Source organism: Panulirus ornatus, chromosome 20 (assembly GCF_036320965.1).
Source record: "Panulirus ornatus isolate Po-2019 chromosome 20, ASM3632096v1, whole genome shotgun sequence".
Classification (NCBI taxonomy): Eukaryota; Metazoa; Arthropoda; class Malacostraca; order Decapoda; family Palinuridae; genus Panulirus; species Panulirus ornatus.
The window spans coordinates 3,007,442-3,031,447 of record NC_092243.1 but is presented as its reverse complement, the minus strand read 5'-3'; the positions used below and the strand labels follow the sequence as shown (position 1 = coordinate 3,031,447).

At 37.1% G+C, this 24,006-nt stretch overlaps 3 protein-coding genes across 10 annotated transcripts in view; 2 read left to right on the top strand and 1 right to left on the bottom strand.

Annotated features, from left to right (window-relative positions):
- Nucleotides 1-380: 380 nt before the first annotated feature.
- On the top strand, nt 381-23,591 carry LOC139755869 (uncharacterized). Of its 3 annotated transcripts, none has more exons than XM_071674526.1 (10): nt 381-575; nt 3,487-3,630; nt 3,800-3,853; nt 6,682-6,780; nt 7,128-7,289; nt 8,587-8,720; nt 10,243-10,381; nt 11,214-11,343; nt 12,325-12,417; nt 15,348-15,982. In XM_071674526.1, the coding sequence occupies exons 1-9, from the start codon at nt 459-461 to the stop codon at nt 12,414-12,416; spliced, it is 1,071 nt and encodes a 356-aa protein (XP_071530627.1). In that variant the 5' UTR covers nt 381-458; the 3' UTR covers nt 12,417; nt 15,348-15,982. The 3 variants fall into 3 exon arrangements, with proteins under 3 accessions (XP_071530627.1, XP_071530626.1, XP_071530625.1); XM_071674525.1 differs by lacking the exon at nt 15,348-15,982 and adding an exon at nt 13,669-13,773; XM_071674524.1 differs by lacking the exon at nt 15,348-15,982 and adding an exon at nt 23,395-23,591 and having other exon boundaries at nt 382-575.
- Nucleotides 17,351-24,006, bottom strand: part of LOC139755868 (tubulin beta-4B chain-like) — a 38,226-nt gene continuing 31,570 nt past the window's right edge. For all 5 annotated transcript variants that reach the window (XM_071674522.1, XM_071674519.1, XM_071674520.1 and 2 more), the window contains 2 exons: nt 20,313-20,424; nt 17,351-18,946 (listed from right to left, as the gene is read on the bottom strand). In XM_071674522.1, the coding sequence (XP_071530623.1) occupies nt 18,799-18,946; nt 20,313-20,424 (260 nt within the window). In that variant the 3' untranslated portion in view covers nt 17,351-18,798. The remainder of the gene's footprint in view (nt 18,947-20,312; nt 20,425-24,006) is intronic.
- The window catches only part of LOC139755867 (uncharacterized), a 45,518-nt gene continuing 44,909 nt past the window's right edge, over nt 23,398-24,006 (top strand). For both annotated transcript variants that reach the window (XM_071674517.1, XM_071674514.1), the window contains exon 1: nt 23,398-23,537. The gene's annotated coding sequence lies outside the window, so the exon portion shown is untranslated. The remainder of the gene's footprint in view (nt 23,538-24,006) is intronic.

The following is a 24,006-nucleotide window of genomic DNA, read 5'->3' as shown; positions in this document are numbered from 1 at the left end:
CTCATGGCAACAATCATAAAGATCAATCCACTTTGCGTTCAACTGGTTTACTTCGTAGCCAGACGTACGATACATCTATTTCTATGCTTTACACATGGATAACTGCAGCCTAACATACAAGAAAGATATATACTATGTAGATAGCTTTCAATGTAAGTCAACATTTCTGGCAACCCAAGCAGCTTGACTTTTAATCACTAATCTATTTATGAATCCTAATGTCATCTTTTAGCATTTATAGAGAAATTATTCTTTTTCATCACTGAAACGTAATTCCTAAAGTTCAATTTGAAAATTTGAATAAACGCCTGGATTACATTCATTGTATGAGTTTGCAGCTGGCTCGCTGGCGCCTGGCAGCACTATTACCGTAAACTATACCATGCAAGAGAGTTAGTCGACAGAAAACCCTGGCCGAGTAAAGATACAAATTTGAGTGTGACGTGAACAAGGACGCTATGGGAGGTGAACCACGGTCTTCATCCCCAAGAGCCCCTCGGCAGAAGCATAAAGAAACGTTGGAGATGGTAAATGAAGAAATTTTGACTCTCTACGAGTTGCTGGAACGCCAGGGGGTGAGTTAACAACAGTTTCGTGCCCCCTTCTCTTGACGTACTCGGTGTCCTTCACATGTTTCCCCCTTTTTTCCCTGCGGCTGTTTACCTTTTTTTTTTTTTTTTTTATGCACGCTTATTTATTGGCGAAGTCCTCACTTTTTTTTTTTTTACGAAGGATCGACGTTTTCTGGGAAGAATTCAGACTTCAAATTGTCTTGATGTATATAGTATGGGGGAGCTGATATTTAAAATATGGATTTAATACTGTTATTAAGAATTTAGGTTTTGAGAGAACCAGTTGTCCCTAGGGAATGTATGTTTTAGTTATTGTATTTTTGCAAGTGCTTTATTTTAACTCCTGAGGTTATGTATAGGTCACACGACTTTCTTTTCAGAAAGTCAAAGTTTGACAGACTAAAAACCCCGCAATATTGTTCACGTCAGCGGCTCCGAGATCAGGGTTTGAAAGTGAGTGAACCTGAGAAGGTTTATTTTTTTGTGTGTGTGGGTGATTGGGGGCGTTGATGACGTTTGCTTGCATACAGGAAGTAAAGAGTAAGAGGATATTATGTAAATTTAATAGAATGGGAAAAGATGTTCATGATGTGTAGAGATCTAAATTTAATTTACAAAATCCGCAGCAGAATTCGTCTGGGGTTTGGGAATATAGGAATTTCAGTGATTAAGTGCGTATGAAAAAGACATTTTGATAATCGAAGAATTACCAGACACTTTTAAGGCCTTTGATAATATATATTATGGACGCGTTCGGGATATGTGCATGTCATGTCAGAAGAATTATTTTGTTATACCTTTTGTGAGGTGGGATAGAAAAGTTTAGTGAGGATGAGGTTGTAATGAAGATAAGCATGTTGTGAAATAAGGGTCTAGTGAAGATGTGGGTGTAGTAAAGATGAAAGTATAGTGAAAGTAAGGATGAAGAGGAGTTGAGGGAATCGTGAACAGGTGGCATTTGGCGTGAATTGTAAGGCTCTAGTCTGGCCACTTATTTCGAGGGTGTAGTGAATATGAAGGTTTTTCGAAGGTAAGGGTGTAATGAAGATGGCCTTTGACCTTACCTGTAATGATAAGCTCTTGACCCCCAAATTATCCAAACCATTTTCAAGACCGGCCGAATATTTATCCAATCTCAGCACAAGTGAACGAGCATCGAAAGTAATTATTTACGTGGTAAAAGTTTTCTGTATGTTATGTAAATAGTTCTTCGCACTTCAGAATAGATATATGAAAGAGCATCGATAATCTGTTTAATGATAATTGTTTTACGTATTTGTATGTCTGTGAAGAAAGAGCTTCAGGGGCTGCCTTGAAATTAACTGGTGAAGATTACTGTATGTGAAGATGATTTAGTTAAAGAGTAGGGAGAATTTAGTGGAGATAAGGATATTGTGATGATTTGGTATAATGAATATAAGAGGATAGTGGAGGTGAAGGTGTAATGATAATGAAAATGAGTTTGTTGACAAAAGGGTTGAGTGAGGATGTAAGTTAGTGAAGAAAGCATTTTTGACGACCTCAAGAATGACCAAGCATTGTATGTTCAAGGCTGGCAGAAGCTAGTTACGATATTTTTTCCTCTGTAGGAAAAGATGTTAAACTTGTATTACAGTGATGCACGGGATGTAAATATCGGTACACGTCATGAACTTTTTGAAACTTATGTGGATACATCCCATGCCTGTTCTAACTGGATGAAATCCTCTTGATGTATAATATTGGTTTTTAGTTGAGTAAGAACACGTAATTTACCTCGACCCGTAAAGGCACTAACTCGTATCCTCTGAAGACATTCAACCCCACCAGAGCATCATGGATACTATATACATATACACTAGCCATATGGTTAGTGTATATGTATAGTCTACAGAGATGATAACATCCTGGTTGCTAAAGGTAATTGCATGTGATGTATGTAGAAGTTTGTCAGTTTTGGCTTCTTGTGCTGAACTCAGCACTGAAACGTACATGCTTTGTTACTAGTTTTGAAACTTATCATCACACGTTTATTGATTGATCGAAAATAGGGATGCTCGTCGAGAGATAGAATTATGTCCATGATGCACATCCGCTTTCGCAAATGTGCTGACAGCATCCGCATATTATGAAATGTTGCTTCCGTTACATCGCTGTTAAGCACCACTACGAAAACGAACCCGTCCACAACGGTTTTGGTGGAGGCTTCTACTTCAGAAGTAACTTATTGAAAACGAATTGCGAGATTATCAGATGTGATACGAAGTCTCTTTAAGATATAAAATTCAACCAACACTTTAGTAGAATGATATTTAGTTTTTCTCAACGCACAGACTTTACTCGAGCGTCCAAGTACCAGGTATAGCACTCCACATCGAGCAGGATGATGACCGCTAATGTATTTTAATCCATTGATGGGGCAACTTTCACACATAAACCAGTCCGTGCGAATGTCTCGTTTCTGAATATTGCACATTCTTGAAAGTGCACGCGAGTTACTTCAGGCATGGCATACGCGAAAGGCAAATACTCGAGGCCGAGCATACGCAGGAGATACCTTAGGCCAAGCATGCACAAAAAGTGCTTTCCACCTGAAGATAAAAGAAGTTGGATATACACAGTATCGTCAAAAAACAAGCAGTGTTGATCGAATTTCCTCTAAAATATAGATGTAAAAGGATGATAATGAAAAGAATAACCATGAAACACCAAGAATAGATTAAAAGAAATGAAATCGTTCTGAAATTGGAGGAACAATTACGGGTCAGGTCTCTTAAAACTTTGATTTTCGAGTAGAAGTTGAAATACACCATTTCGCAGCTCTTGGCATAAAGTATCTTAGCCTAGCAAGTTAACATGATATTGTTAATTTCGAAAAAAGTTTACAATAATACAGATGTGTGTGTTACAGAGGATATGTTTCCTTGTGTTGCAGCTGAACAGCAGCCAGTGGGAGACGGTGACGCAGCCGCTGGTGGATGCTGTCAACAAGGCTCAAGTCAGGCGTAAGGCCCACGCCCTCGCCCGTTGGGCTGGCTTTAGCTTCGCTCTCTTCCTCTTCCTTTTCCTCCTCTTCCAAGTACGTTACAGCCCATTTATCCTGGGCTGTTGTTGGACTTGATAAATTTGCGTGACACCATAGTCACTTGAAGATTTTATTTTATATATTGTAGTAATTTTGGTTGTAATAATTACATTAAAGTTGTGTATGGATTGTTGTAATGTAACATGAAATTGGTTATGCACAGATCCCGTGGGTACAGAAGGTAGCTACCGTGCTCTTCCGACACTTCTTGCTGCTGGTAAGTCCAGATGATGGTGACACTGTGAGTACCTGAGTGATGGTGATATATAGTTGGTACCCCTGGGTGATTATGACATGATGGTTACCTTTAGTGGTAGTTACTTGCTGAGCGCCCAAGTTGGTAGTCAGTTAAACACATTTGTTAAAGCTGAAGTAAGGAAATGTTAGTGTCAGCTGCAAAATTAGGTGTAGTTTAGTGTATAGACCAGGATGGATTTCACGAGACAGTAGGTATAAATTTCCACCATTTTTGGGTATGATGATAACGAACAAACAGAGAAGGCGGATGGGGATTCAACTGAAAACGTTTAAGTATATATTAATTAAGTGCAGGATAAGAGTTTTGTTCTTTTGTATTTACTGTATGCTTAAGGAGCTGCGTAAATATAGTGTTGGGTTAGGAGGCTTGTCGTGAGTGGGTGTTGTTGTGAGACCTTGATATGTTTCCTCCCCATTGGCTCGTGGATTGATAAACTGTTGGGTTTCTTTGTATTATCCTTGTAATAGTGGTGGTAGTTAGGTTGGATGGGCTTATGTAATTTGTATATCTCTTGGATGGGTACATGTAACATGTAAATCCTTGTTAATGTAAGGCGGCCTGTTTGCCTAAATCTGGTTGCATATAGGTAATATGTGGTTTACAATTCAAATGAATGATTTATATTGATCTCAGTTATGCCACCATTTGACGTATGAATGAATTGATAATTTACAAATCTCGAATATGAGGAATGAGAGGCACGTAAAGGTGAATCCCTTCAATTTGCGAGTAATATGCGAACTCCGCTTGTTATTAATCCGCAAGCTTGTTCAGTGAGTGGTGGGTTAATGCTTTCCAAACCTTTGAATGAAAGTACATAATATTCAAGTCCCTTAAATTTGAGTAATGAACTTTACTATCCATTGCAAGTTATTGCAAGTCTCAGTAATATTGATTTAGCAAGTCAGTCAATATTGTACGGAGATATTCGTTACTTACTCTTCACTTCCATAATTAATGGATACGCATTCTCAGGATTTCTCTTAAGGATCAGGAACTAGCACACGGCTCGGCCTCACAGGATACGGGGACTTGCTGAACAGACATAGGGTTTCACAGGTTGCAAGGACTCTCACATCGGAGGAATGGACTTTACATATTTAAGGGACTTGTATTTTCGAAACATACAAATAACATTCATATTCCTGGCACAGTTAAGGAGTTTATGCTTGAACTATACTTCAGGATTATATTTACGATTCCTGAAAAGTGTAAGTCTTGTGAGTTCATGGGTTACGTGTACGATTATATATTGTCGGGAGAACGTTACAGGCTGCTGTAAAACATCTGATTGTGTTAGTGTTCTTGAATTGGGTTTGATGAGAAACTTTTCTTCAATTTCTCCTTTGCCCGAGTTTGGTAAATTCTTTAATGGTGTTTCCTAAGTTGAGTATTGATGGGTTGGACGCTAGAGTCTCCCGTTATTGGTGTGGTGTGATACGTCTGCCATCCCAGAGGTTCTGTGCTATCTCGTTTAGCCAGGCGAAGCGGGGGTTGCAGGGTGGAGGTGGGGGAGAAGGGCACGGGAGGAACGTGGGAAGAGGCCAAAGGTTATGAAGCTGAAGAAGGCTGTGAAGAAGAAAGATATATATACAAAGAATTCATAGAAATAATTATAGAGGTGAATGATGAAAAGACATAAGTGAGACAGACTGTTGATTGGAAAGTATTTGACAACATGAATAACGGAGAGAAAGGGTTACCCGAGGGGCTGCTGCAGCGGTAGTGAACGTGAGGGAGCATAGAGCCAGTAATGGCGGCCAAGATGTGAGAATGATATAATGAAATATTGATATATTCTTACAAGGGTGTATTCATTGCCTTGTAACAAATTGAATTTCAACCAAATGGTGTAATTTTTGGAAATCAGTAAAAAGTCCCACTTTATATGAAATAAGTTGCCCAATGTCATTTTTTGTTGCTTGAAATTATAATTTGGTAGTATATTGTGGTGCATGTTTGTTTACAATTCATTGTTAAGGATTGCAACCGTCTCAAGTTTAAAAGTTTACTTATGGCCTCTGCAGCAAGGTCAGTCAATCGGAAATTTAGTGTGTAGTCCTACTAAAGATCAGGCTTGCAATGCTTTACAGTGAATGTTACAAGAAAGTTGTCTTTGTTACCCACATCGATAGAAGAAATCTTGATTGCGTCTGTGATCCTTTAAACGTGGATCATGAGCTGCATCCTTTACGGTCATGAAATGTTTTTAAATGTAAACTTTGTGATTTGTATTGTTGGATACTGTTTTGGTCAAAGACAACGTGAACTCAATTGCATTGTGGAAATAACGTAACGACGTCAGTTTTCAACACAATGTCATTTCTTAGGTAATTCAAAAACTTTTTAGTAAAACGTATGGTAAGGTTTAACCGTATTTTTGTCACGTCGAAAAATCTGCTGACGGAGAGTAGGTTATCATGAGGAAGGAAATATCACAGCTCCGCACAAAGGCCATCTTTCTCTGGCTTGGGGTATGTCCACAGACCATGATGTTATCGTCAGGTTCCCGCACAAGCATTGCATGCTGTGGTTCCCGGGGTCGAACCCTCACTTCACCTCTCGCGTCCCATCACGAAAATTAACCGTTTTTGCCGAAATGAAATTTTGATTTCTAATCGAATCATCCCTAAATATGGTTGTTGGTGTGTTATGCATGATGCTTACAGAATATTTGAAGGTGAGTTGTATGCAGGTGTTTTCTTGTCTTTTAACCTTTTGTATATTCCATTTCTTGTGAACATATAGACTCGCAGACAGTCCCGCTCACTTTACATACCTTGCAGCTTTTGCCGCGGTGGGACTGGTCACGTATTTACTACTCAGACTGTTTTATCTCCAACCCATACTATGTTAGTCGCTCCTTGGTTGAAGATGACTGCAATGTAAGTAAGATTGATTGATTTGTTTAATACGCAATTATGATGTATTTTTAACTTTCAGAATAATGGAAGCTTGATCAGTATTGATCATCAATAGTTTAGAACTTTATCTAAATGTTACATCATCAGACCTAATTTTGACAACAGATGCCTGTGCAGACTAGTTTGTAGGCATCTTTTTGACAATACCGAGATAGTGTGGATAATGTAATTGCTGATTATTGATGAAAGAGTTTATGCGTATTCGGGAAAGGTGGTCACAAAAATGTTTACATATTTTGATACTACACATTCTGCAGGTGTAAATCATGATAAAACTACGTTGTATATTCTCATGATGCATTTTTTAGGTATGTGAATCTCTGGAAAAGGTGGACCGACTGAGTAATGCATCATCGGATGTTGTGTCTGAAGATTACTTGAAGAATGATATTCCCTTTATTGTCACGGATGCCATGGATGATTGGCCTGTCATGAATACTGAGCAGTTCTGGTTTGACAACATTACAGAAGTAAGTTAACCCGTAACTTCTTGTAATGTGTCAGAGTACTGTATGTTTTGAGAGAGAACTCCTTCAAAGATTAACTTAACAAACAGGTGTTTGATGGTTTGATGATTCGTGCACCGTCCAAAAGAGATGTGGCATAGGCTTTGGAGAAGCAAACGAAGCTCACTTGATCATAGATAATAACCACACATCAAATATGGGATGCCTTCATTAACCCTGATCTTTTTTTTTTATTTAGTATTGATGTTAGTCCTGTGTGTGTGTGTTTAAAAGATTTGACTCAAGAAATATGGTTGACAAAATCATGTGAGCCTAAGTTTGCAGATCTGATCTTGGTTGTAGGTTAGATATCATGGATTTCAAGCTGCTTATTGTACATTTAACTGTATAGTTTACTGGTTGTCACTCCAGTGAGCCTCTTTTGTCGAATGATCAATTTAGCCATGTGAAATTTAGAGCTCCTGTCCTTGATTCTGACATTTAATTAATCTGTAGGAAGATCTAAAATGATATCCTAAAGCATTTGGTGCCAACTATAAGTTGATTTGATGATACCCTATAGTGATACCTTTGGCCATATCATTTTGAATGAGATTTCTCAAATAAAAAAGTTTTAATTGTACTTGTATTGCCTTTTTGGTATTATCAGAAAGGCGTACATTCCATGGTTTATATTGTAAAGCTTGTTGAACTTGATTTGATGGTTACTTAGAGTTGTCTCATTTAAGATTACTTTGCGAATCATGTATATGATGAAGTACTGTAATCATATACATGATAAACTTGACGCATATTAACTAGGCCACTTTAGATCATATATTGACCTGAACTGTTTATGCTTATAGCTGGGGAAAGATTATTGCATTTGGAATACTTAAGGAAGGTCTTTATTTAAATTTCAGTAATGGGTACATGTTTGCATATTTATCTTGGTGAGTAGGACTTTTGATAGAGAATTAGGGAGCAGAAGTATGCTGGGGAGTTGTATCAGTATAGGTATAAAGTATTGAATTTTCATTAGTGTGTTCAGTACTGTGGTAGCATAGTATTGTCTCATTGAAATAATTTTTGTTTGTGTCACATTTGAAATAATCATTTATGTAATTGTTGCAAACATCGTGCACTTATTGTTGGTCATACTGTAGTCATGCAGTATGTGATGTTTCATGTTAAGGTTTCCCATAAGATGACTTTCTGGAGTGCATTAAATTGTTTTATGTTACTGAAAGTTTAGGATGAAGCCTCTAACTCTTGTCAGGATTAGTAATACAGTGAAGCATTTTTTTGTTATGATGAGCAGATGTACTTGAGTGAGGAGTTACGTGGCATATATCCTTGTGAGTTGACCTCTAACCTCCGCTTACGTCCTGATGACTTGAGAGGGTTCCTAAAGAAAATTCATAATCCAGATGTACACCGCTGGTATGGTCATTGGTGAGTTGCTTAGACAAGTTTTTCTCTTTCATTGATGTCTTCCTGTTGCCCATAAAATCTGCTTCAGATATATGCCTCTTCTTAAGAAGAATCTCCTGCCTGTTGTAGCTTGCCTCCCCATGACCTACCAAACAAATTTAACTTTTCACAGCTCTTTGCAACTGCTTCTAATGTAGGCCTTTTTCTTTGTTGTTTGTTTGTTTATGTAAGATGTATTTTTTTTTATTTAAATGTATTTTAGGTGAAGATGAAGTTCTCACCACCATGTCTTTCTGCTTAGTACTAACTTCTTGCTGTTTTTGAATCCCCTTAGTTTTGCTTAATTACAGTGCATTAGCTCAGGTTAATTTTGGAAATGTAGATTTGCAGATTACTTAGAAAAATGTATTGAACTTTGTTTTCCCTTTGTCCTGATTAGGATTTGAATTTCTAAAGTGATTTGATATAGTTATGGTTAGTTGAAGGCTGTGTATTGATTTTTTGAGATATTCAGGTGCAAAAGAAATTAACTGAATTTTATATGTATTTTTTTTATTGTATAGTTGGACTGGCAAACACTTACATAGTTTCCTCAGTGTGTACTCTCCATGTTGTCATTTTGAATATAGATTTTTTTCTAGTCAAAGAATTGGACTAGGCTGTCAAGCTTAATTGGCTGTTATGTAAGCAGCAGGGCTGCTGATACTTTTTCATCTTGTTCTCACTACATTGATTGATATTATTTTGTGGATAAAGCCAGTGTTATATAACAATCCCTTTTTTAATTCTCAAAAGTATGCATCCATGAAATACAGAACAACTTTCTGTGGGAATCGTATACATTTAACTAATGTTGTCAGATGGCAGGATTCACTCTGTATTTCTGTAGTCATTAAACATATTCTCTATATGTGAGGGGAGTAATCAGATATTACTACTAAGAATGGTGCCTATATTTATATGTGTTCTGTGAAACTAGACAAAAACCTTATTTTATAACTTCATCCCAACCATACATTAACTATAAAACTGTATGTTGCTTGTTGTGTAATTGTTGAGTCATCCACAAGTTTGATTTGATTTGAAGGACCTCTGTGGTGTAGCAGTTGGCATTCTTGACCGTGACATATTCATGTCACCCAATGTCGAGTGCATAGGTTTGAATTCTAGTTTCAATAGTTAGTCCACAGTTGGCCCAGTTGTTCATCCATTCCTAGGGATTGGTCGATGAATTAGGTACCTAGCTCAGGATAGGCCTGTATGTATATGAGTAGACATCTTGCAAATTAATGTATTGTTGTATTATGTGGAATATGGTTAGTGAAGGTAATTTAATTCGTGCATCTTTTAAATGAGTTTCTGTGAAAAACACAATACTGAGAATGTGAAAGCAGAAAATCTAAATTGGTTAATTATGTTACATGTAGGCCTTACAGTATGGTAATTCTGTTCTGTTTGTGGTTCATGAAAAGGCAAGGTCAGTTTTGGAAATTTATGTGGTGCCTTCTTTTATTTTGGTAATTGTTTTGAATGCATTCAACAGGGAGAATTGTAATAAGAAGGCTGCAAAGGCCTTACGGCAAATCTACCGGCGCCCATACTTCATTCCTCATATGGTTGACTTCTCTGACTCAAATTGGGTCATCATATCCTCAGACTTTAAGGGCAAAGTATATAAAGAGGTGGGTCACCTACTCTTAGGATTTCATCTTTAGTAAACTGTATGTAATCTCAGTCACACCAGTATTCTGAAGAATTCTTTTATTGATGTATCTATTTAGGTATAGTCTCTTAAGTTAGTTAACCCTTTTTTTCAGTTAGAGGATCAGCCAAAGGTATTAAAGTACCTTCTGCAAGATAGAAGCACAGAGATGCAAAGGACCCTTTTCATGTGTTCTCTTCTATTAGATTGTTTATTTTCCCTCACTTAAACCATGCTGCAATCCAACTCTGATCGTCTCATTTTTATGACTGATCTTATTATTTCCCACTGTTTGTATGTTTATCTTCCTTTTCCCATCTTTGTTATTTTGATTTACCTCACTTCCATTCTCTGAACCGTCTTATATTTTAGTTTAGTTCATGTCTTGTACTGCTGATAGAAATGCAACTTTATAAGAGCAGAACCATCTTACAGAGTCCTTCAAGAGATTTGATGTTAGATCTGATATTAGCTTATGGTAATCTGTAACCCTTAAGTGTCAGGAAAGATTCCACAAGTCTTGTTTTGAGAGCTTATACAGCTGTACTTTGCTTAGCTGTAAAAGATGTTTTCATTTCATCTTTAATGTCCATTGCCATAATCAAGTTAATGGCACCTGATAATCCAACAAATTGTAAAATTCACAGCATTTTGTGATATATGAGTTATCTTTGATAAATTGTTGGATAATTTCACCTATAAACAGCACTAATAACATAAGTGCAATATTCCATCTTGGAGAAAATTCATGGTTAATATCTGGTACAGTATTTATTGGACATGAATGATATTACCATTATTTTCTCTTCCAGGTGGACTTTCAAACAGAATTGCTATGGGTAGCTCAAGTCCGAGGGTGGAGCCGCATAAGGTTGGTTCCTCGGGAACCATGTGATCATTTCTGTCCTGAGCTACTCGATACTATAACTGAAGGACAAATGGGTATGTACAGGATTCTTTCTGAAAGAAGGAGGTTAATGTGAATATAAGTAATCCCATGCGTACATATGATGAGGTTCTTAATTGGTAACTGCATTACAGAATATCTTAGTTCTTTTTATGTAATACACCATTTTTCATCATACAGCAGGTGTAGGTCATACAGATTTCATTCATGCATACCTAACTTTGTTCAAATGAATAAATCTCTGGATGCTAGCACTTTCCTGTCAGTATCATTCATACTTTCTCTCCATCATATATATACTTTGCTCACATACACCTTTATAATCCTTTCAGTATTCATTTTCATGCTATCATTCAGACTTCAAACTCTTTGTTCTAATTTTCAGCTACTCTCCCTTCTTTATTTTATACCTTTATGTCACATCCATATTTCTCATTCAAGTTATCTTTCATATCCAATTCACACTAAATCACTCTCCAAATTGATCTGTGTAAAGATTTTGGAGATATGAAATGAGAGTATATTTTATGAGATCTTGTCTGATAGCTTAAATAAGAATGGGCATTTATAAGGGAAAAAATGAGGGAGACAGAGTTGTAATAGAAGTGATGATAAGTTCAGTATATAGAGGTATTTGTAAGAGGTATGAATATTGAAAATCATGAATAAGTTAAAGGTAATATTGAGAGAATGTGAAATTGAGAAAAAAATGCAGTTTGCTTTGCTGGGTGTAGAATGAATTCTTTGAAAACTTTATTACTTGGCTGAAAATGGTTTTATTGTTCATTTGAGTATTTCAAGAACTTGAGTAACTTGAGCTGATTAATGGATTTTGTTCTTGAACACTGCACATAAAAGCTACTAAAGCTTCATGTAGCCAGTCTAGGTTTTCCTACCTGCCATGGTGTTGATTTTTCTTTATTATTACTTGCTTTTTCAGTGGAAGTGAGTGTATCATGTTTTTTCATTATAAGTGATAAACACTCCCAAACATAATGCTATGGTTTGTTTTGCAGTTGTGGTAACAAATTTATTATGGAAGTTTGAGTACATCCCAGGAGAGCACACTGACAACTTGGCTGTGGGTGTTGGTGGCTTTTGGACTTAAGGTGTGTATTTAATTGACATAACACATTATACAGAAATATGAAATGTAGAATCGAATGCCAGCTTAAGGTAATGTAGAACAATCAGGCTCAAGAGGATATATTGTCAAATATCTATACATATATATATATAGGTAAGTTTGAATGGAGAAAAACTGGAGGAAGTAAAGTGTTTTAGATATCTGGGAGTGGATCTGGCAGCGGATGGAACCATGGAAGTGGAAGTGGATCATAGGGTGGGGGAGGGGGCGAAAATTCTGGGAGCCTTGAAGAATGTGTGGAAGTCGAGAACATTATCTCGGAAAGCAAAAATGGGTATGTTTGAAGGAATAGTGGTTCCAACAATGTTGTATGGTTGCGAGGCGTGGGCTATGGATAGAGTTGTGCGCAGGAGGATGGATGTGCTGGAAATGAGATGTTTGAGGACAATGTGTGGTGTGAGGTGGTTTGATCGAGTAAGTAATGTAAGGGTAAGAGAGACGTGTGGAAATAGAAAGAGCGTGGTTGAGAGAGCAGAAGAGGGTGTTTTGAAATGGTTTGGGCACATGGAGAGAATGAGTGAGGAAAGATTGACCAAGAGGATATATGTGTCGGAGGTGGAGGGAACGAGGAGAAGTGGGAGACCAAATTGGAGGTGAAAAGATGGAGTGAAAAAGATTTTGTGTGATTGGGGCCTGAACATGCAGGAGGGTGAAAGGAGGGCAAGGAATAGAGTGAATTGGATCGATGTGGTATACCGAGGTTGACGTGCTGTCAGTGGATTGAATCAGGGCATGTGAAGCGTCTGGGGTAAACCATGGAAAGCTGTGTAGGTATGTATATTTGCGTGTGTGGACGTATGTATATACATGTGTATGGGGGTGGGTTGGGCCATTTCTTTCGTCTGTTTCCTTGCATTAGCGAGGTAGCATTAACAGAGGACTGGGCCTTTGAGGGAATATCCTCACTTGGCCCACTTCTTTGTTGAGGATATTCCCTCAAAGACCCAGTCCTATGTTCTTAACGCTACCTCGCTAATGTGGGAAATGGTGAATAGTATGAAAGAAAAAGAAAGAAAGACTCTGAACTGAACCTCATGTTGAGTAGAAACATCCACACTTATGAGTTATATTTACTTGTGTATTATGTTCTGCTATGAAAAATTTTCTCTGGTGTTCAGACATTTGGATTTGATGTTAAAGATTACAGTATAAAATGACATACAGTGCCCTAACATTGTTGTAATTATTAATTTGAACAAAATGACTATCTCAGATTTGTGCTGCATAGAGATAAAACTACATGAGAACCACCTGTTAATCAGATATTTCAAATGATTGAAATATTCAATGGAATCAGTAAATGAAAATAAACAAAAAGGACTTGCTTCAATAATTAACCCTCTACCATTCTGTAAAGGGTTTATCATGCCCTTAAAGACTTGCCATACATGCTTACATATTACCCATTGCAGATTAGAATGTGTCATACAACATGCACTTTGAATGATGAACATATTTAGGTCTTCCAAAATTTAACAAGTCCGTACCCGTGCGTAAATGCAAGATACTCTACCCTTTCTCCCTTTTTTGATTGAGATAGGGAATGCAAATGCCAATTCTTTCCATACAGTTTCACTACTATTCATCATCATACCATTAATTGAGGAAAACCTATATGAAGAGCCTGAAAGGCATAATTATTGTATGTATTTGTTTGGTACTCTGTGTAAGTGAAAGTTGCCTCATCATGGTACAGAACAATTGGAACCCTTTACACATGGAAACGGTCAAGAAGACTTCAGTCTGGTATATTGTTGAGGAACAGGACTCATAGTTGACAAGGTTTTTTTTTTTTCCTCATAGTACAGTGTCACAGAAAGGTTTGTCCACCTCCCGTATATTTTCAGTCTGGTATATTGTTGAGGAACGGGACTCATAGCTGACAAGATGTGATTTTTTTTTTTTACTTCAAAGTACAGTTTCACAGAAAGCCTTGTCTACCTCTCATATATTTTCAAAGGTGATACATGTTGAAAGTTTAATGTGGATACAAGCTTTCGATGCTTTCTACGAGTACCAGCAACCAGCCTCAGTGTGCCAGGCTATCTTAAGTGAACAGTGTTCTTTCTTTACTCCTCCAGGCTGCCATTTTACTTGGGAATTTTGCTTTTAGGGGCTGCATGTCTTCCATTTGTGCTGCTAGGTTGTTGGCTCATACCTTTCTAAAGAGGAGAAAGCCTAAATTCTTGCCTGCGATCAAAAAAATGGGGGCACATATGAGATTTCTAGGCTCGCTGGATGCTCAGAACACATGAACAGGTGGTTGCTTCCTGCAACACCTCATCAGTGCCTCGCCTCATTCATGGGAACAAAACCCTGTGCAACCAAAACTTGGACCTAGAAATACTTCAGGAACCTTACCAATTCCATGCCCAGACATCTGCAGAGGTAATCAAGGCCAAAACATGTACATGTGACGTTGCCTTTGAAAATGCATGGGGAAACGGACAAGGTTTTTGCAGACACAGTACATGGGAAAGACAAATAACAGGAAACTGAATGGTCCATGATGAGCTTATTTGCCCATTGTAATAAGTTCATAGTTTAAATCATGAAAGTGAAGCAGAAGTCACCTTACCATCAGAAGGAAAGTAGCTAGAGTGAATGAACACTTTCTAGTGATATACCATCTTGGAAATGTTATAAATCATTCCATGTCTGGGTATGTTACCTATGGAAAGGTACGCTTGTAGTAATCTTGATCAGAAATTATGAAACCGTGTCATTTTTTGAGGTTGGATGTTACACAAGGTCAAGATGGCAGCGACAGTTGAAATAGTGGATAGTTACAAATATTTCTGAGTGCTGTGAGAGAGGTTTGTGCTTTAGAATGTGAAGAAAAGTAAGGCTTAGGGAAATGGTTAATGATGTTATTGTTTGTTGCTGTTTCAGAGATCTGAGAACTTTCCCACAGCTAAAGATGTGACCCACAGAGTATATTAGTGGTTACTGTGCTAACAAATCAGGAGAAGTAGTTCATGCATCATTGTGTCAACTAGCATGTTTTCAAGGTTATTTTCTCCTCATACCACCTGTGGGTTATTCTTGAAAAGGCTAGGGGTGGGTTGATTGGTTTGATTGTTATCTTAACACTTTGCTTGGACTGCAAGATGGTGTGGGTATGATCTCTCCCATGACCCTCATTGTACTTTGAATTGATCTTGCTCATTAGAATTGATCATTGTATGAATCTTGATGTGCTTCCTCGTTGATACGGGAAACGGCGATCAAGTATGATAAATAAATAGATAAATTAATCTTGATATTTGCAGAGATTCTTTCCACAGGAGAAGTTGATAGATTAATTGATAGAGGAAGTAATTAATATAAACTTTTATCAGAAGTATACAGTGTGAATCACCAGCTCCATCTTATCAGCAAAATAAACATTGCATATTAAAAGTACAATCACCAGTTCCAACTTGTCAGCAGAATAAACATTGCATTTTAAAAGTATAAGTGACAGTTCTGGAAACTGCCATATGGAAAAACTGCTTGTGAAACAGTGTATCATACACTAAAAAAATGGGGAAAAAAATTACTCTGTTGCCTCTCAGTATGATGCATTTCTGGTCTGAACTTGGTTATTGTTAATCTGGTTATTTGTGTTGGTGACAGGAACAATTAAATACGGGACAGACTTGCAATTAATTCTGTAAAGAATCAGATTAGAGATTATAAGGTTGACATGTCTTTGTAAATCCAAAATTTATTACAATACAGGATATAGATGATCATACAGAGTGTTTGGCAAGTGGTATTGGTAGGAAAGAAAAACAAAGAGCTGTAATAAGTATCCTAGTTACTTGGATAAACAGAATTTCTTCTAAGACTAATTAGAATTGACTAGTAAACTGCTTGGCATTGCTGATAGTTGTTAGTTTAGGATTATTTTGTCATTTAGAGCTATGTCAAATATGGACACAATTTTGGGGAATAACTGTATATTTGATAGTCTACACTTTCTTTTATGTGGTGTTGCACTATAAAAGAATTAAATTTGTCAGCCAGATTTATTGATAAATTTATTTGAAAAGTATTTAATCTTAACCACCCGAATAAAAAATTTCCTTGCATCAAAATAAAGTCATATTTCATAGTAAATAAGTGCTTAACTAAAGACAAGTAATTTTTTGCATAGTGATCCATTCAGCATCTTGTACACTGAATCTTCTAAAGAAATATAAAGAAAAAACCTCTGGGTCCCAGTCCTGATACAATTAAGGTCAGATAATGCTGAGTGCAGTCTAACCTTGCAGTACTGAACCAATTTTAACGTGGCAGCTTATTCAAGTGGTACCATAGCCTGAGGGCTTCCTATCAGTCACAAAGCTGATTTTCAAGTGTCACCATTTTCGGACAACACATACACAAGCACAAGATTTACAATATGAAAGTTTACTTGGGTAACATATCATGTTACCTGATGGTGATACTAAACTATGTTCTGTTACATATGCTGTGCCATTATCAGATCATATCTTGATAAGAAATAGATTGAGTAGTTTATATGTCAAATTTTGCTGGTTATGAAAGAAAAACCTCCAAGAAACAAGTTCAGGCCATTTCTTTTTAGAAAGTTGTCTGAGGCTGTCATATAAGCATACATCAATCAACAAGTCTAACGGACACTTGATATGTTGTTACATTGCTTTTAACAGTATAAAACATAATGAATGACAGGAGCATTGTTGGAAGCACTAAATTATCCTCTGTCACAGGACAACATATTCACAGGGCAGTGTGGGATAACAGGAGGCTGCAACTCATGATGCATTATGGTGGTTATAGCTTTGCGTAGCGAAGGCTTAGAAATTTGATTTTTTACATCTATATATTTGCATACTAATCTAAAGAGTGCTCACTACCAACAGAAGGAAATTAACATCAAAGAAAAATGTATAATGTATTTACATTGCACGAGCAAAACCTGGTACGCTGTAATTGATTTACATTCAACATGCAGTTATGTCAATTTCGTGGGACAATATTTTCCTGGAGGGAGATAATGCTATAATGAAGTATGCTTCAGACTGGTATTTTGTAATTCAGCGCATATAGTTTTGACTTCATAGTTTCCTGCTTTTGATTTTTTTAGTGTCTTGCCTAAAATAACAAAAGTCAAGGAAACTCCATCATTTATGTAGTTGGAAATGCATGGATTTTAGATAGATTACCTACCACATACATTGTATCGGCACTAAGAAAATTTAATGCTAAAATTCACACTTCTTTACACTTTGGGAATAAAATTTCAAGACTACCAGTCACCAAGATAATACATTATTAAAACAAATTTTAAATGATAAGAATGGTGCTGTATACTTTGCAATATATGTTTGAATACTTGAAATTTCTTCACGTCCTGTACACTAAAGGAATACTGCATTTTAAAGTTTATTTCAAGCTACAGTAAAGATTTTCAGAATGTCATCAATAAATTTAATCTGTTAGGTTTTTCAAGATTCAAGACACCATCACCTCTGAAATGATATTGATGTTATAAGCACTAAGTTTTTACAATACTTGACCAACTATCATGAAATCTGAATACAATGAAGAGATCAGCTCCCTTTTCTTTTCCTAACTATTTGGACTTCCTTAGCCAAGGTTAAAATATCGAAAGACCAGTTTTTTCTGTCAAGTGTGTCTCAAAGCAGCAAAATTATGAAGAAAATGTAGCATAAATGATATAAACTCTTAAGTACAGAACTAAGAGATAAACAGAATTTATCCACAATCATTTATGAAAGCATTATTCCTTTTCCTGTGGGATAATCCAAACTTTTTTTATTTTCAATGTGAAATGGCCTTTTGAGAAATTGTGACAATGTAATATTTGTACAGTTTGAAGAATACATAGCCTTAATCTAAGCATGAATTGTAATTAGTTCTTGATTAAGCTTGTATAACCTCTAGTCTTGATCCCTTCATAATTTTAGAGCCCAGATCTGGAAAGTGGTTATTGTGGTTTGTAGATATGAGTGAGTGTAATGACTAAATATCATGCATGAGATACTTCTGATATGCAGAATAAGTAACAAAAAGTGAGCAAGTAGGAGGTGTAAAGATTGTGTCTTGAGGTATTGATGAAACTGCAAGGAAAAACTGAGTTATGATTAACTTGTTTCTTGGCAACACTGGTTGTATTAACTCAACTTTGAACAACTAAGTAGCTGTATTTATTTATATCTCATAGTATTGAAAATATTAAGTGCATCACTTCTTTTAGATACCTTTCTTCCCTCCTCATCCCATGAATATTTCCTCTACAGGTTCAGGTGATTTTCACCTTGATTAGGATTATTTTAGATTTTTCACTTTTTCAGCCCTGTATTTCTTCTCACTGTTCATGTTCTGGCTCCTCTTCATAGTCATTGTCATAGTCATCTGCAGTTGCCTCTTGGTACTGCTGGTACTCAGACACCAAGTCATTCATGTTAGCTTCTGCCTCTGTAAACTCCATTTCATCCATTCCTTCCCCAGTATACCTTAACAGCAGAAAAAAGAAAAGTTGTTAAGAAATTCCTTTGCTTTTTGGGTGAATATCCTAAGAGTCGCTAGTGTATACAAATAACATCAAATAGATTCCTGTTGATGGAATATAAGGGAAAAAGAAGTGGTTTCTTTGGATCCTCTTACTGTATGGCTGAAGTGAAGAGATATGGTTCATGTGGGCAAGTAGGGTCAGCGATCAGAAGGAATTAATGACTTTTGTGTTAATTGACTAGTGTGCAAATGAATGATTTTTGGATCCTACTGTGCTGAGAGGGCTGATGGATAAAATGTCCAACCATTTTTTGGTGCAGGCAATCATGAAAGTTGGTGGTGGATTTAGTAAAAGAGGAATTGACATTCATGTAAAATGAGTAGTGACAGTGAGCAAGCCTGGGAGAAAGTGGTTTATACGTCGAGATACAGGTTGTACCTCTCTAATCTGGCGCTCTATGGTCCAGCATGTCTTGAATCTGCCGCCTTTAGTTATCAATTTGTGGATCTGCTACCTGGGTGGCGCTGTTAGCAGCGCTTAGGTGCCAAAATATGTATACACTGCAGCCAAAGAAATTAAGTCTTGTTAATTTCTTATATTCAGCTGTATTTTAGCTCTTCAAGATGTCATCCAAGAGACCAAGAGGTGCAGATGGTGCTAGTGCTAATAAACATAAGCATAAATCATTATCTATGCTTGAAAAGGTGCAGTTACTGAAAAAATTAGATAAAAGAACTTCTGTAAAGACTATGTGTAAGTATTATGAGACTGGATTGTCAACTGTGTATAACTTAGGCGTCAATTTCTGTTTTCTGGCATTTTCTGTGGTCCAGCAATGGCAAGGTCCCGAGGTTGCCAGAATAATTAGGTACAACCTGTACTATGAGGGTTTTGTGAAGAACAACAAAGAGTAAGAGTAAATGAAAATGAAACTGCTGTATTGGAAAGGAGGGTATTTAGTTAAACAGTACTTGAGTGTGCAGGTGAAGTGTGCTTCAAGTGGAAGATGAAATATGGATGCATGAAAAAGCTTATTGGATGGTGGAATGAGGAAGTTAAATTGCTTGTGAAAGAGGAAAGGGAGGTGTATGGGTAGTGTCTATAAGAAAGGATAGTGTGAGTAATTGAAAGTTCAAGATCAAGTTACTGGAGGTCAAGAAAAGGAACATGGGCTGAAAGAGAACAAATATGAAATGGAGACCATGCACTTAAGTACAAGAACTTAAGTTCAAGCAAACTGAAGCAAATTTTTGATACTATGGCTTCTGAAACTTATATTCTAAGGAATGGAGTTTTGTTTTGGTGCAGCAGTTAACGTATGAATACTTGCAGGCTAATTTTTGGATGTGCAAAGTTACATGACTTACCAATGTAGGAAAGCTCGCCGACGGAACATGGATGAGAACTGATCTGCTATTCGAACAAAAAGCTCCTGGATGGCTGTTGTATTGCCAATGAAAGTCCCAGCCATCTTAAAACCTATGATGAATAAATAACTGATGAATATGAACCTGCTGTACTTTATCAATCTTGTTTCAGAAGAATCAGTTGAACTGTAAATGCAACAGTATATCATTAGGCCTTGGTTGACCTTTTATATTAAATTGGTGAACAGACACCATGGGCAATTAAATTTCCTAATCATGGCTATGTTATGTACAAATTTTTCATGCTTTTTACTGTTTTTAGCATTTTTAAGGTAGCACCAAGAACATGAAGAAAAGGCCTTATTTGCACATATCCATTCTTTAGCTGTCAGATGTAATACACAGAAACCAAGCCCCATAAACCTGTCTGAGGTTTCCCCTGCCTGCATACCTTGTTCAATCCATTGACAGCATGTCACTCCATGTATACCACAATAGTCCAGTTTATTCTATCCCCTGCAAGCCTTTCACACTCCTGCATGTTAAGGCTCTGAGCACTCAAAATCGTATATATTGCATCCATCCATCTCCAGTTTGGTCACCCCTTTCTCCATTTGTATACTTACTTCCTGACCCAGGATTTCCTTCTATCTTTATGAGGCTCCTGCAGCACTCAAGAAGCTGGTCAAATCCCCTAATGGGAACATAGGTCGTAAAGTGTTCATGTGTGTGCATTTGTAAGCAAAGAGTGCAGGGCAACCGGGTTGTAAGTGCTTAGAGTTTTCTTCACAGTTGCTCCATTAAGGTGCATGAAGGGTCTTGGGATATGTTGAAACAGTGTTTGTTCTGTACTTTTATATATACTTCCTTCCTCAGGAGACCCTTCTATCCTTATGAGGTTCCTTCAGTACCCAGGAATCTGGCTACATCCACCATTTGGGACCACAGGTCGTAAAGTTTTGTGATGTGTGTGTGGCTATATGTAAAAAGCTAAGGGCAATTAAGAAGTGGTTCTCAGTGTCTTCTTTATGGTACTTGCATCATGGACATGAAGAGGGTCTAGAGATATGTTGAAACAGGGTTTGTAGAGATGGGTGATGTCCAGAAAGCAAGTGGGAGAGTATGACTTCAGTTTGTTAGGGAAATGTGTTTTCTGCTGGGTGTATGCCAGGTGGGATGGGGTGTAAATCCGAGTTGGGAAGTCAGTTGTTTAGTTTTTGTTGGGTTATTTCAGTGTGTATGTGTTTTGTCAGTGTTATACTTAATGTGATAGTGTGATCTCTGAGTAGAGTTTACTGAAATGTGAGGCAGGGGTAAGCTTTTTATATATACTTGGGGTTTTTGGTAGGTATAGTGGTATGGATGGGAGGGTTCTAGTGCTGTTGCAGAACATGTTGATGTGGGCCTGTATTGGGAGGATCTTTGTTACACTGTGAAGATGGGTGTTTGCAATTGTGCTGAACATGTTGAGGTGGGCCTGTATTGGGAGGATCTTTGTTATACTGTGAAGATGAGTGGTTACAATTGTTTCCAGCTTTGTGGTATTTGCTTTTGATGGGGTAGAAGACGAGGCAGATGCGGCATAGCCTAAAGTGGAGCTTATGAATTGTTTCTACATGATGTTGAGGGATTCTTTTTCTTGTTCAAATCTGGTGCCAGTTAGTGTTTAGAGGGCATTTGCTTTGTTGCTTTTGTTTATATAACTGATGTGAGGGAGTGAATGCCATGTGTGTGTCATACATGATGCCTAGAATGGTTGGTGTTTTGTAAAGCAGAAGAGACTGTCCACTTAAGGTAACTTGAGGGTATTTGTAAAGCAGAAGAGACTGTCCACTTAAGGTAACTGGAGGGTATGAGCTAGTTTGCCTTTCTGAGGTTGAAAAAGTGATTGAAGACTTAAGTGGAGATGTAATTCTGTTTTGGTGAGCAATTGTTCCAAATGTGTAATGTAGTGCTGCATGTTTGATGTTGCCATTATGGTGTTAAGGGGTTGTGATGTGATAGTGAGTTCGTATGCATACATAAGGACCTTCAGGTTGAGGTTTGCTTGAGGTAATGAGAGGTTGTGTAAGAAGATTTTGAAGAGAGTTGGAGAAAGAACTGCTCCTTCTACCTTTATGGTGCTACCACAGCTATGAGAAAGCTGAATATGTCCACTGTGCAAGACCATAGGTCATAAAGTGTATTAATACTGAGTGCATGGCTACTGAGTAGTTAGTGTTCAGTGTCTTCATTGTTTCTATTGCATTGTGGGCATGAAGAGTTTTAGGATATGTTGAACTGGTGTTTGCAATGTTGTATGGAGAGTGAAACACTTGTATGTTTGGGGAGTTTGGTTTCAGTGGGGTATATAGTATGTCAAGTAGAGTGGAGTATAAGACTGAATTGGATGGATAGTTGTTTTGTGCATGGTAGGTCATTTAAGTATATGTATTCAGTGTTGTCAGGATCTGTGAGAAGACTTTGCTGAAGTGTGATGCAGTGGTTTTTTTTTTTTTGTTTGTTTGTTTTGTTTCAACTTGAGGGTAGGTGGTTAATGATGGAATGGCATGAGTGGGAGGGGGTCTAATGCTTTTGCAAGTAATTGAGTGCTGAGCATATATTTTGAGGATCCTCATTTCATGTAAATGCTGAATGTTTTTGGTTGTTAGGAGCCACTGATTGTCCTGAGTGCTTCATTTTGTGTGGTTTGCAGCTTTGTTATATTTGCATTTGAGAAGGTGGATGTCCAGGCAGGTTAGGTTAGGTGGAGTGATTGTTCCCAGGATTTGAACCTTGCAGGCAATGCTACCCACTGTGTAATTATTTGGTAGTCTGCAACATATTCTTCAGTTCTTCAGTTCCACACTTTTCTTTGTTATCCCATTTTTATTTTAGTGTAATTCCTTACTATTATTCACATTTTTCTTTGTACACTACTGTACCATTACTTTCACCCTTGCATGTACATTAGTGTACTTGTTCTGGCCGCTTCTTCCTTGCATTTACTCATATTACTTAGTGCAAGCAAATAGTGAGTTTAATATATTTGACAACCGAACCAACAAGTTGAATTTTTTCAGCATTTAATGTATTCTTTTAGGGTCTGATACAGTGGTGAGATGGACAGAAGCAAAACTGGGCTCTAAAAGAATATTACGTACAAGATACTGGAGGGCAGAAGCAAGTACATTCGATGCTTTTTACAAACAATATGAGAGGCCAACAGGAAAAATAATTAAAAATGTAAGACTAAGATTTATTTCTATCTGTCTGCAATTAAAAATTTATTTTGCTGTACTAAGTTTTAATTTGTATCATGGTATGGAAGATTCTTAAAATGATTTGCCATTAACCTTGAGATGCAAGTCTTAAAGTTCATTTTCTTAACAAAGACAAGCTAACTTCTCCTGATAGGATTCTCAACTTTTAAGATATGATTATTGTTAAACTGCCACTCTTTAACCTGAGAACATACTAGTTCATGAGAATTTCAAACTTTTTCTTGTGTTCCTATAGACAGACATTCATACCACATCTTTTCTGATAATAGCCTTTCTTGTTGCCAGAGTCAAAAAGCATACAGCATTGACATCTTGGTATTGATTCAGATACAGATAAGCTTCCAACTCCTCTGAACCCCTCTTTCCAACTCTGCCTTGGTCCTATCAAAGACTATGAGATTACAGTCTCGCAAAATATTGTGATTCTTATC

Coding starts and splice junctions, on each gene's coding strand:
- LOC139755869 (XM_071674524.1), top strand. CDS start 459: ATGGGAGGTGAACCACGGTCTTCATCCCCAAGAGCCCCTCGGCAGAAG. Junction 576..3,486: donor AGTTGCTGGAACGCCAGGGG/GTGAGTTAACAA, acceptor CTTGTGTTGCAG/CTGAACAGCAGCCAGTGGGA. Junction 3,631..3,799: donor TCCTTTTCCTCCTCTTCCAA/GTACGTTACAGC, acceptor GGTTATGCACAG/ATCCCGTGGGTACAGAAGGT.